Here is a 13933-nt window from a genome sequence, read left to right on the forward strand (position 1 = left end):
GTCTATGATTCTGTGATAAAAGAAAGGAAATATTGCCTAGCAATAAGAAAGACCCAGAGGCCAAGGTAAGAGCACTTACTGCAAATCAGTGGGTATTAGTGCCTTGGGTTGACAGAGGCAGCAGTAAGTGGGCACCCTGCGGCAGCCGCCGCCTCCCATTGCCCAGTGAGCAGCAATCTAAAATAAACATTTCCACCTCCTTGCCTCTCTCGTGCTGGCTCCATCATGGAAAGCCACTCACCACCTCTATGAGCAGATGGCCACTGTGCAACGTGTCCAGAGCTGCCTCCAAGCCCCATGCAGGAAGCACGGCTCAGGCCTGATTGAAAAGGTGAGTGAGCATCCCACAGTGCTGTCTCTCACGTCAGGGCTACCAGTCGGCTTCAGTGGCAGTGCTGCATGTATGCCCTGGGACAGTGTCCAATTTGTGTCCCCAGGAGATTCAGTGGGAGAGGTGCTGTGAATAACAACAAATCTAGACTGGTAACAGAGATGTGAGAGAAAGAGCAAGGGGGTAGATATCACAACTCCCATTCACTTGCAGAGACCACTTGCAGGCACCTCTACATTGCCAGGCTGCTGGTTCCTATATATCTGTCTACCAGTCTGAAAAACCATTCTCTACTCAGCTCCCTCATCTGCCTCACTGACCTCACAAAGAGCAACAGAGATTTGCAAGACGTGGTCTGAACATTTATGGTGTGAACATCTATGATGCTATGAGCATTCCCTGAAGGTGCAGTGAAACGATGAGAGCACATAACAAGATGATGTATTTCTGGATGGTGGAAGTCTTACAGTGCCTTTTATTTATCTTAATGCAAAAAAACCACAGCAGGTGGGAACAAAATGAGCAACTGACAAGAATTCAAGTTCAACTTAATTTCTGATTGCAGGAAGGAAACTTCAGTTTCATCACAAGAATGTTCTGGTGTCCTGCAGTATGAACTTTTTCTCTGGTTTTGTAAACACACTTAGCAAATATGGCAATAATCATTGTACTGTTGTAAGAGTAGGGCAATTACATTGCTAAAGCCTTAAGAGCCATTTTGAAGATTGTCCACAGAGGTTACAAGATGAAAGTTTCATTTTTCCACTGTGAAAGATGAGGGATGCCTTTTGCCTTAGAACTTTCTATTTAGAGAGATAGAAAATACCCAGACCTCAAACAACTATACAAAGGAGTAAGGACTTGTAGACCAAAGAGAGATTTCTACCTGCAGTACTGTTTAGTTTAACATCATTTCTTAAATCCACACTTTTTCCCAAAGCCAGACATCACTTCTGCAGCTTGTCCAGTTGCTTTTTCTACCCCTTCTTGTGCTGCCTTGGAAGCCTTGTCAATAGCTGCAAGAGAGGGGAAAAAGACAAGCAAAAAACATGAAAAATGCAACATGGTTAAATATTTGTGATGGAAGGGGAAAGTGTGAAAATTATTCATTATAAAAATAGAGATAAATATTTCTGAGGAAAATAAAGAGTTCTCCACAGGTAGTTATACTTGGGTTTGGCAGGATATATGTAGGATGGGCTGCCATGGTCTAGTCCAGAGAAGGGTGATGAAGCTGGTGAGGGGCCTGGAGCACAGCCCTGTGAGGAGAGGCTGAGGGAGCTGGGGGGGTGCAGCCTGAAGAAGAGGAGGCTCAGGGCTGACCTCATTGCTGCCTACAACTCCCTGAAGGGAGGCTGTAGCCAGATGGGGTTGGTCTCTTCTGCCAGGCAAGCAGCAAGAGAACAAGGGGACACAGTCTCAAGTTGTGCCAGGGAAGGTCTAGGCTGGATGTTAGGAGGAAGTTGTTGGCAGAGAGAGTGTTTGGCATTGGAATGGGCTGCCCAGGGAGGTGGTGGAATTGCTGTGCCTGGAGGTGTTGAAGCAAAGCCTGGATGAGGCACTTAGTGCCATGGTCTGGTTGATTGGCCAGGGCTGGGTGCTATGTTGGACTGGGTGAGCTTGGAGGTCTCTTCCAACCTGGTTGATTCTATGATTCTATGGTTCACTTGGAAGTTTTGGGTGCTGGGCTGTACGATGGGGCAAAGACAGAACAGATCACTTTTGGTCTAAGTGTAGCCTGTCTAATGGAGGAGGTTCCTTTGGACTAAGAAGTGCAGTGAATACTAAGACGTTTGGGGAAGAAAACCTGACAGGAAATGTGAGGGATGCTTTCTTTCCCTTTATTCCCTTCTCTGTTGTGTATGTGAGGGACTGCCAGTGAGGGTTCTGCTCACTTTTGAGCTGCAGGCACAGGGCCACTCTTTTGCAGAGCCTAGCGTCAGCTGGGGTGAGAAAGCTTACAGCAGGTTCTCACCAGCAGGGAGGACACCCTCAGAAAAGTGGCACAGCTGTATTTTGTCAGTGTTGCTGCCTCCCTGCCTGACATCAACAAGTGCCCAAGTCCTGCCTGCTCATCACATTAGGGAGATGTAAAGGACATTTGCTCTAAAGAGACATTGCCAATGCATTTCAGCTTTCATTAAATGTTTTAGGCCCTGAAGTTGCTAATTCTTCCTTCATTCTTAGAAGATTACTGAAATGGAGCATTTAGCTAAGTTTTTACTCTAATTTGTTCCCATTCCCCAGAAATGACACTTCCCCAGGGGCACCATTTGTGCTAGTTTGAAGCAGGGTAGAATGTTTTGGTGAGAAAAAACTAGATCATAGGCTGTGAAAGGAAAACAGTGGTGATGTCTACTCCCCTCAGAGTCTTGCTGAAGAAGAAAGGGAAACATTAGATAACACTCTCACCATTTTGTCTCACTCTGCTTTGGGCTTCTGACTGAGCTGCATCTCCCTAACCTCACCTTCCTCTCACCTTTGCTTCCTAACCTCTTGGCTGAACCTCTATTCTTCTTTAGGACTGGGGCAGGGGGAAGGTGCAGGGGTGGTTGAGAGCCCCTCCTGGGGACTCAGGTTTCTGGGAGGGGAGTTGTGTTTCTGTATTACTTTTACCTTGTATATTTCTGTCTATAACTGTATATACTGTAAATATCTGCTTGTATATTGTGCTAGCTGTAAATAAATAGCTTCATTTATATTCCCATAGCCAACTGGGTCTAGTCTGGGTAACTTCTAAAGTGTGGGGGGGCTGGGTACACCCAAACCTTCACACCATTCCAGCCATGGGATCAAATCCACTGCCTCAGAAGGCACTGAGGGCCATCATAGGGCTAGAACTGGAAGGACCCTGGCCCTCTGGTCTGGGAAAGCAAGATGTATTACAGAGTTACTTAATCCTCACTAAAGAAGATGGGTTTGTCTGCACTGTCCCCACAGGTTTTCTGTAGAGTAGCCAAACTCTGGGTGTCATGAACAGGACTCAGTGGGCAGAGGGGACTCAGCTATCACAGCATATCTGCCAGTAAACAAATCCTGAAATCCTGTCCCATGATGTCTGTAAGGCAAAAACCTGTTAGTGAAACCAAGGGCTTCCAGTCTGAGGGGGGACAGAGGGGAATGAGCAGTGCCACGTGCTGACTGATGTCGAGCTGCTCCATCGCTCCGTGATGTGGATGACATCGCTCCTACCTTTCTGGCTTGCGTCTGTAATCTGGTTGACTGCATCCTGAGTAGCCTTTCCCAATGTGTTTGCTGTAATTAAGGACAAAAAAAAAAGAAATTCATTTCCAGATGTTCTTATCTGTGCTTATAGGAATCCCCAAAGCCAACAAGCTTTTCTGCATGTCCACGGAAGGTTATGCCCCTGGCAGAAGATGGCAGGGAGCAGGCTGAGGCTGTGTGCTTTGCTCATAGGCACCCTGGGAACTGTGTGTGTTGGCAGAGCAGCTTGCTATGAGATTAGAGTTCACCTCGCACCTACAGTCAGATGAGCAAATCGATGGCAGATAAGATAAACTAAAAATGAGATAAAGAAGCAGTGAATTTGGATGACATTCAGCTGAGAGTTGCTTATTTTACACAATCCCTGCTTTTATTGATTATTCTAGCTTGCTCTGGCTGGAGAAGTTTGGCCATCTTGCAGACAGGCTGTTTGGAAGTACTGCCTCTTCCAGAATGGAAACAGATGCATTAAACAGAGCAGGACAGGAAAAGGGTGTTCCTGCCCATGGCAGGGAGGTTGGAACTAGATGATCCTGATCAGGAACAGTGTGGCCAGGAGGACAAGGGAGGTTATCCTTTCCCTGTACTCAGCACTGGTCAGGCCACATCTTAAGTGCTGTGTGTCCAGTTTGGGGCTCCTCAATTCAAGAGAGGTGTTGAGATACTGGAACATGTCCAGAGAAGGGCAATGAAGCTGATGAGGGGCCTGGAACACAAACCCTGTGAGGAGAGGCTGAGGGAGCTGGGGGTGTGCAGCCTGCAGAAGAGGAGGCTCAGGGGGGACCTCATTGCTGTCTACAACTCCCTGAAGGGAGGCTGTAGCCAGGTGGGGTTGGTCTCTTCTGCCAGGCAAGCAGCAACAGAACAAGGGGACACAGTCTCAAGCTGTGCCAGGGGAGGTCTAGGCTGGATGTTAGGAGGAAGCTGTTGGCAGAGAGAGTGATTGGCATTGGAATGGGCTGCCCAGGGAGGTGGTGGAGTCAGCATCCCTGGAGATGTTCAAGCAAAGCCTGTCTGAGGCACTTAGTGCCATGGTCTGATTGATTGGCCAGGGCTTGGTGCTAGGTTGGACTGGATGAGCTTGGAGGTCTCTTCCAACCTGCTTGATTCTATGTTTTTTTTTCTGTTAACTGTTTGAGGGAATCAGAAACCAGGATTGATGCAAATTGTAGCCTGCTAGGAATGAGGTGCACACAAACACTGTAAAGAGTATGCTGTGAAATGCTAACATATTGTACACATGTTTGTATTTTCCATTTAAAAGAAAATCTTTTATAGCTTACATTGAAAAATTGGTTTCCAGTGCATGGTTCTAATAGAGTGTGATGGTTTGGGTGTTATCTGCCCCCCCACTCTTATGAAATCACCCAGACTAGACTCATTTGAGCTGGAAATTACAGAATGAAGCTTTATATTTACAGCTTAGCACAAGATACAAGCAGATATTTACAATCTATATACAGCTACAGACAGAAATATACAAGTTAAAAAGTAATACAAAAACACAACAGCCCTCCCAGAAACATGAGTCCCCAGGATGGGCTCCCAACCACCCTTCCACCCCTCTACCTCATCCCAGACTTTGCCTGATATTCAAGGTGAGTTTGGAGGATTGGCTAGGGGGGTTAGGAAGCAGATGGATTAGTTACACAGACAGAGGTTAAGGAGAGAAGTGCATGCAGCCAGAGCCAGATAGCAACTCTGCTATCTATATTTCTGTTATTGTTTTTATCTATCTCCTGCGAGCAAAGTAGACATCACCTTTGTTTCCTTTTCACAGCCTGTAATCCAATTCTTCTCACCAAAATATTCCAGCTAGCTTCAAACTAGCACACAGAGGAAGAGCTGTGACAGAGATGTGTGCACAGGTCTGTTTTTATGGCCTATGAAGTCTGGTGATCACTGCTGGAGCAGAATACAGCAGACATATACTCGTGCTACTTGCTACAGACAGCCCATTGCAATCCATACAGTTATTGCTAGAAGGCTTTGATAGTGCAGGGCCAAACACTAATCAAAGCTTAGCTGCAACTAACTTCTTAACAAGCAAGAGGTTTGAAACCCTCTGCAGAATAGGAGAGATGACCACCCTAAGCAATGTGAATGCTAGATCAAAACAGTTATTAGGACCAAACTAGGCCTCACTCCTCTAAAAAACACTAGGTTTAAAGATCTGTTTGGGAAGCAATAGGGCTTGGGCAATGCTCAGCAAATACTGAGGAAGCTTTGGGTGAGTGGAAGCGATTGCCTATGCCTGAGAGCTGTGGGCAGCTTGGAGTCTTCTTCAGGCAATGCTCCAAACTTGATCTCAAGGGACAGAAAGAAAAGGGGAAGCCTTTCCCTGCTGATGAAACACCCATGAAGCCAGGAGCATAACTTCAGATTCTGGTTTCTGTAAGCAAAGGCAGCAGATATATCCCCAATAGCAATATAGAAGAGCATTAAATCTTTCTTACCAGCATCTTTTGCTGCACCTTCAGCCTGGTCCTTCAGTCCCTGGAAGTTTCTGCCTGACATCATGGGTTCTAACACCTGTTAACACTCCTCTGCTTCAATAAAATTAAGTGCTTGGCAATGTATAGCACACCATGTGAGGGGTGTCCTGACCTGCCCTGGTTTTATACGTGTGCTGGAAGACTTGCTGATGCTTTTGAGGGTAATTGGTATCATGGGTGGAGTCTGAATATAAGGAATGAGAAATGAAAACACTGAATGAGAAAAGCTGTTTGTTTACCCTCCCCATTGAGATGATGTGTCTGGGTAGAGATTTCTGCTTCATTGTGCTGTGTTTATAATTTGGGGGGGCTTCAAATCAAAACCACACACAAACAAACCCATTCCACCACCAGAGATGGGGAAAAACACTGACCTGAGCTTTGTAAAGAGCGCTGGAAAACTACTACTGAAGTAATAGTGCCTGAGCATGGCCAGATTTCAACCCTGCTGGGCTGGCTTCTTTCTTCCTTTCATACTCTTAAGCTGAACTTCCTGAGAAAAGGAAACAGACCAATCTTAACTCACTTTCTGAGATGTTTTCATCACAATCTCTTTTCACAGGCTCACAGGATCGCAGGACGTTAGGGGTTGGAAGGGACCCAAGGAGATCATCGAGTCCAAGCCCCCTGCCAGAGCAGGACAATACTATCTAACACAGAGCACAGAGGAACACATCCAGACAGGCCTTGGAAGGCTCCAGGGAAGGAGACTCCACAACCTCACTGGGAAGCCTGTTCCAGTGCTGTGTGACCCTTACAGTAAAGAAGTTCCCCCTTGTGTTGAGGTGAAACCTCCTGTGCTGCAACTTACACCCATTGCTCCTTGTCCTATCCCAGGCAGCAGTGAGCAGAGCCTGTCCCCCCCATCCTGGCCAGCCCTCAGGTACTTACAAACATTTATCAAATCCCCTCTAAGTCTTCTCTTCTCCAGACTAAGCAGCCCCAGGTCCCTCAGCCTCTCTGCATAAGGCAGTGCCCTCCAGTCCCTCATCATCTTCGTAACCCTCCACTGGACTCTCTCCAGCAGATCCCTGTCCCTCTTAAACTGGGGAGCCCAAAACTGAACACAGTATTCAAGATGAGGTCTCAGCAGGGCAGAGTAGAGAGGGAGGAGAACCTCCCTTGAGCTGCTGGACACACTCTTCCTAATCCACCCCAGGATCCCATTGGCCTTCTTGGCCACCAGGGCACATTGCTGTGCCATGGATGTTATTCTCCAGGACCCCCAGGTCCCTCTCCACAGGGCTGCTCTCCAGCAGATCACCTCCCAGCCTGTACTGATGCAGTCCATTATTTCTCCTCAGATGCAGGACTCTGCACTTGTCCTTGTTTAACTTCACCTGGTTCCTCTGTGCCCATCTCTCCAGTCTGTCCAGGTCTCTCTGGATGGCCTCACAGCCTTCAGCTGGATCAGCTTGTCAGGTGAGATACTGTTAGATGGTGAGAGTTGTAGTTTATGAAAGCCTTGCCAGGTTAGGCAAGCAACCTGAATCAGTTCTCAGAGGAAGGGGAAAAAACCCAAGTCAAATTAGCAAAGTTTTCTTTTCCTAGTGTGACAAAACTAACAGGTTTTGTTAGTACAGAAAAGAGGTTTGAAAGCATTTCCTTACCCAGTGTCACTATGTTAACAAGTGTCTAGCTTTAACCATGAGTGTTTCACAGGTTTCCACTGGCCTTTAGAACTCATGGCTTCTGCCACCCACCCCCAGTACAAAGAAAGAAACTTTGGGCAAATAAACTCTTGGCAGAGTTAGGAGCCAACGGGTTTGCTGGCTTTGTGGGGCTTGGGTCCTCTTTGCCATTTTTCAGGGCATAGAGCACCTTGGTTCAGATATTCACACTCACACACACACTCATCTCCCTGAGGAAGGCTTTTTAGTTGAGAAACGGGCACAAGAACAAGAAGCTGCAGATAAACTGGAGCGAGAAGAGGCAGTGCTCATAAGCTTAGGACTTCATTAGTACCCAAGTGAGGAAGAGCAGCAGAAAACAAGGTTAAATGCATTCCTCTGCCGCTCCTATTCAGCCTGTCATTGCAGAGAGCTCTTTTCAACTTCTGCACCACTTGTTAATCATTTCAAACAGCAACTCCCCTTTCCCCTTGAGAGGTTAATTAGCATTTTCATTACATATTCATGTCAGGTGTCTTTTTCAATTCCTTGGTGATTTCCTCCCCCCCCCCCCCCCCCCCCCCCCCCCCCCCCCCCCCCCTTAGAATGATTTTCTTACTTGGCTTTGCAAAACCTCAGATAACAGACACCCAGTGTTTTGGACTTCTAACATTTTGTGATAAAAACAACTAACTTAGACCTGTTTGTCTCTCTTGTCCAAACGTGAGAACCTAGCAACAACAAAAACCATAACAAACAGTCAGATTTCAGCTGTTCTCAGCTTCCTTAGCCAGAGCATTGCTGCCCCGATTAACTTTGTGCAGAGTGTTCATGAAAGCAAGGCAAAGGCTCTCCAGCAGCTGCCAGGCAGCTTGTCATGGCTCGAGAGAGGACATACCCAGGCTTCAGCAGCAAATGCCTCCCACCTCCTCTCACTGCTGGATTTTTCAGCTTGAGAGCCTCACTGCTGCTGCTGCTGCTGCTGCCTGAAAGTGGGAGCAGGAGTTTGAGAGAACATTTGCTACTGATGCACACTCACACCAAACATTAAACATTGTGATGGTTTGGGTATTCCCTGCCCCCCCACACTTTAGAAATACCCAACTAGTCTCAGCTGGCTCTGGGAATATAAATGAAGCTATTTATTTACAGCTAGCACAATATACAAGCAGATATTTACAGTATATACAGTTATAGACAGAAATATACAAGGTAAAAAATAATACAGAAGCACAACTCCCCTCCCAGAAACCTGAGTCCCCAGGAGGGGCTCTCAACCACCCCTGCACCTTCCCCCTGCCCCTCTCAACCTTACCCCAGTCCTAAGGAAGAATAGAGGTTCAGCCAAGAGGTTAAGAAGCAAAGGTGAGTGGCAGGTGAGGTTAGGGAGCTGCAGCTCAGCCAGAGCCCAGGCAGAGAGAATGCAGCAAAAATGGCAAGAGTGTTATCTAATGTTTTCCCTTCTTGTTCCCATACATCTCAGCAAGACTGTGAGGGGAGTAGACATCACCATTGTTTTCCTTTCACAGCCTATGATCTACTTTTTCTCACCAAAACATTCTACCCTGCTTCAAACTGGCACAAACGTGCACCCCAGTGTAGCAATATTTTAAAGCCTCTTTAGCAGTTCAGGTACATACTATTGTGTAACTCTGCTCTGAGAGCCACACTGATTACTTCAGCTCCAGCTGTTCTTCCAAGTGGAAAGTTTTGTTTGTCCATTTGGATATAATATGGGTGCCTGATCTGTGGCACTGCTTGCTTTACCTCCTGCACAAAACATCAAGTGGCATGAATCTGTAAGTAAACCTGCACCACCACCAGTGTAACAGTGTGACTCCTAATGCAATGTATCTTATCTTATCATTAGTGTCATTACTCTGATTCCAGGAAAAAGAAAGGAGGGGGGAAAAAAGGCAAAGGAATTGACTTTCACTTGCCCAGAAAACTGACAATGCCATCCAGAGTAGAGGGGAAAGGGACCTTTAGTTTGGTTTAGCATTTATCTATCCCATATAATGGGACAGAGCCTCAGGTGGCTCACAGAACTACAAAACCACACCGTAAAATTGATGGAATGTGTCTCACCCTCTTTATTAATTTTGTGACCTAGCACTCCTATTTAAAGCTAACATGAAGGAGTTTGGACTGATAACAGACATAGACTAAAGTGTTTGGAAATGTGTTTGAAAAAGCACACCAAAAAAAAAAATGTGTGGAAAAGTGTTTGAGTGCAGCCTCAGCGAGTTTGCTGATGACACCAAGCTGTGTGGTGCAGCAGACAGGCTGGAGGGCAGGGATGCCAGCCAAAGAGACCTGGCCAGGCTGGAAAGGTGGGCACAGGCCAGCCTCATGAGGTTCAACAAGACCAAGTGCAAGGTCCTGCAGCTGGGTCAAGGCAATGCCAAGCACAAATCCAGGCTGGGCAGTGAGTGGCTGGAGAGCAGCCCTGAGGAGATGACCTGGGGGATGTTGGTGGACCAGAAGCTCAGCATGAGCCAGCAGTGTGCACTTGCAGCCCGGGGGGCCAACCAGATCTTGAGCTGCATCAGGAGAAGTGTGGCCAGCAGGGAGAGGGAGGTGATTCTCCCCCTCTAGTCCACTCTGCTGAGACCCCACCTGGAGTACTGCATCCAGTTCTGGAGCCCCTATTACAAGAGGTGTGGATTTCTTGCTGACAGAGGACATGAATAGATAAACATGAGCAACCTGTGCTGCGAAGAGTGTCCTTGGGCCCATCTCAGAGTCAGGAACTAAGGCAATGAAACAAACCCCCATGTCCAGCTGCAAGGGGGCAGGGTCTGCTGGCTGCAGGAGGCTGACCCATAAATGTTTTCATTAAGCCTTACCCTATCTGTGCTTCATACACAGCCTTAGCCTATCCGTGCCTTACATGTGTACCAATCTTCAAGTAAGTTAGCTGTGGATGCCTCTTCCAAGTTAGCATATAGGTCACTGTATCACTGCAATAAACTGGAGCAGGACTTTAACCACAGTGGTGTCTGTAGTGTGACTCTGGCCATGATTTTCACTGACAAAGAGGGATGTGGACATGCTGGAGCATGAGGGTGATCAAAGGTCTGGAGCACCTCTGCTATGAGACTGAAAGAGTTGGGGCTGTTCAGTCTGGAGAAGAGGAGGTGACCTTGTGGCCTTCCAGCATCTGAAGGGGGCCTACAACCTCCCTTCAGGTAGTTGTAGACAGCAATGAGGTCAGCCCTGAGCCTCCACTTCTGCAGGCTGCACACCCCCAGCTCCCTCAGCCTCTCCTCACAGCCAGGCCCCTCACCAGCTTTGTCACCCTCCTCTGGACACGTTCCAGTCCCTCAACATCTCTCTTGAATTGAGGAGCCCAGAACTGGACACAGCACTTAAGGTGTGGCCTGACCAGTGCTGAGTACAGGGGAAGTCCTGCTGGCCACACTCTTCCTGATGCAGGCCAGGATGCCATTGGCTCTCTTGGCCACCTGGGCACACTGCTGGCTGATGTTCAGTTTGTTTCTCCCATGCATTACCTCTTTCCCAGTGGGTTTCCCGATCGTTGGTGGTACCATTCAGTGTGTCCTAAGGTCAACTCAAACTGCTTACAGGTGCAAAGTCAGTTTGAACTTTTGTTCTAGTCAACTCCCAGCAGTATCTGCTGAGACTGCAGACAGAAATCCTAGTTAATGCCAGCCAGGATAGGTACCACAGTGTGCAGGCAGAGCCACAGGCTGAGGTGCATGGGGAATTCCAGGCTATCCCAAAATTTACTCTACCTGGTAATGGTGGGGCATGTTGCTGTTACAGCTTGGGCAGAACCAAGATGTGCAGAGCACTGCAACCCCAGCAGCACTGTCTGCTCACCTGCAGGAAATAACACAGTTCTCCCACTCCTTGGGATTTTCTCATTCCTTGGGGTTTTCCTCCATACTTTGCTCCTTCTCAGCCTTTTGCTTTGACAGGTCTAAGTAATTTCTGTTCAGGAAGAAAAAAAACACACCAAAACTGATTCCTTAATTGCTAGGAGGGCTCCATGAGCCACAGCTCACTATGAAGCAACTTTACAACCCTAAACATGCAGCCCAAATAGTTGTGAGTTAAAACTAAGGCAATGCAGGGCAATCAGAAGGTGTTCTGGTTTCCTTACCCACCTCTTCTACGGCATCTTTGAGCAGTGTCTCCTCTATCAGTAACAGAAACCCTTCTGGTTTTACTACCTGATGATGATGAGAGGTAATGGATCAGAGATAGAGCTCATGTTTTACACATGAAAACAGTCAAATGGGGCTAATTAGATGAGTTCAGAATAAGGCCACCATACACGAATGTCTTTGTCTTCTGGTCTTTGAACTCTCTGGCAACATCTAGGTGAAGTGTCCGGTTTCTGCCACATTCTGGAGCACAGAAGGCTAAAACCACACTTAAATGCTGGGACTTTAATGGATTAAGTGAGAAATTAACTTTTGTGGGTTGAGTGAGAAGTTCAGAAGGGCTGTGGATCTACTTCTAGGCGCACTGAAAAGAAGGAGCTCTGCGTCTCTGCCTTTCTGGTGCACAGATGTCCTACACACCCCTCCTGGGGCTCATTCCATCAGAGAGGAAACATGAAGAAGCAGAGCTACCAGGCTTGCTTCTTTCCCACACAGGAATACACACACACACACACAAAAGCAGTGCCAAAGCTTGACAGAAAACTTGCTCTGCTGACAGAGCTAGGCAGAGTTGTGCAGGCAAGGTTTTGAGTGACGTTCAGAAAACCATCTTAACCCGAGGGGTTTTCTTTTCCTGATAAGGTATTAGCAGCATGGAGTATCTTCAAGGGGGCTTTCAATGCACTTAGGAGATGAAATAAGTTAGGTTTTAATATAGGGAAAAGAGTGTGAAAGTGAGGAGAGTGTGTGATACATATGTCCTATGGAAACCAGGACTCAAAACCCAGCCCTTCAGTCCCCTCTTGGGTACTCTGAGTTCAGTGTTAGGACATGCACTATGCTGATGTGAAAATAGGACTTTCAGATGAAGTGGCATTTTAGGAAGTGGATTATTACCTGATTTGCATTTAAATTACTGTAATGCAGGTTGACATATTCCAGAGAGAGGCACTGCTTTCTCTTCTGCACCCCAACAAATATCTTTGAGTAATCAGGCACTGGCTGCCCTTTGGCCCTTGGCTAAAATGTAATGGTGGGAGGAGCTCTCAAAGGCTATGAACCGTAGCAGAAGAATCCACTCAATAAAGCCTAACTCCTGTTCTATATGTTAAGTAAGCTTTGCTGTTACAAGGTGGGGGGAAAGAATGTTTTTCAGTATTTTTTGGTCACTCCTAAAGTTGAGGCAACACTCAGCAGAGGCTATTCCTAGCATGTTGTATCACCGTGGAGTGCCGAGCACCAACACAACACCCAGCGTCATGTCATCGGGGACAGACTATGGCCCTGCCATGCCAGGCACCGAGTGCTGTCTTGTCACAACAGCATTAACATCTTGTATGAGAGTGGTAGCATGCACCATAACTCATAGAACAGGAGGTGTACAAGAAACTCTTGCTTTCCCAGAGCATGACCTGTCAAAACCAAAAAATGAATCTGCTAGTGTTTACCTCTGTCAGCACTGGCCTGGGGCAGGGGGACTCCTGGCGTTTCTCTTGCAAAAGCACCTTCTGCCATGGGGTGTTTTCTGATGCCAGTTCCCTATCCTTCTGTTTTTCAGTTCCCTTCTGTCACCTTTCGTTACACCAGTCTGAGTGGGCATGAGAAGTCCAGGCCACCATGCAGTGAACCATGTAGAGACACAAACAAGTTTCACTGAATAATACATAACCTTTTGTCTGTTTTACGACAGAGCCTTCTACTTCAGTAGGAACACGTTCACCTTTCTAATGTCTGATGAAGGCTGCTCAGATTGGCACCTTTGCTCTCCCTGCTGGGTGGTGGTGTGTCTGCAGAAGGGTAAGGAGGACACTGAGGCTCACTGAGCCATGCCAGGGGCACAGAACTACCCTGATCCTGTTCACTGACGCAGGATGCTCACGTGTGAGGAAATCACATGTCCTGATCTCTGTCTTCAAGGCTTGTGATTGCCTTGTGCAAGATGCATGAAGTCTCTTCTGAGTTGCAACTGCAACAGGACTAGACCAGACCTAGGCAGGAACTATGGTAGGGGAAGTGCTGAACACTTGTCCAGCATGGGTACAAAACTGCTCAGTGGTGTGAGAAGGCAGGTACAGAGGCAGGTCTCTAGGAAACATTCAAACTCTTTCAGTGCCCACAGTCAAGCAGTGTTTAGGCTCA

At 47.2% G+C, this 13933-nt stretch overlaps 1 protein-coding gene across 1 annotated transcript; it reads right to left on the bottom strand.

Moving 5' to 3' along the window:
- Positions 1 to 775: 775 nt before the first annotated feature.
- On the bottom strand, positions 776 to 8004 carry ADIRF (adipogenesis regulatory factor). The gene is made up of 5 exons (XM_064145670.1): positions 7392 to 8004; positions 6426 to 6544; positions 6013 to 6088; positions 3524 to 3586; positions 776 to 1347 (listed from the first exon to the last, which is right to left on the bottom strand). The coding sequence occupies exons 3-5, from the start codon at positions 6074 to 6076 to the stop codon at positions 1241 to 1243; spliced, it is 234 nt and encodes a 77-aa protein (XP_064001740.1). The 5' UTR covers positions 6077 to 6088; positions 6426 to 6544; positions 7392 to 8004; the 3' UTR covers positions 776 to 1240.
- Positions 8005 to 13933: the final 5929 nt, after the last annotated feature.

This window comes from Pogoniulus pusillus, chromosome 6 (genome assembly GCF_015220805.1).
Source record: "Pogoniulus pusillus isolate bPogPus1 chromosome 6, bPogPus1.pri, whole genome shotgun sequence".
Classification (NCBI taxonomy): Eukaryota; Metazoa; Chordata; class Aves; order Piciformes; family Lybiidae; genus Pogoniulus; species Pogoniulus pusillus.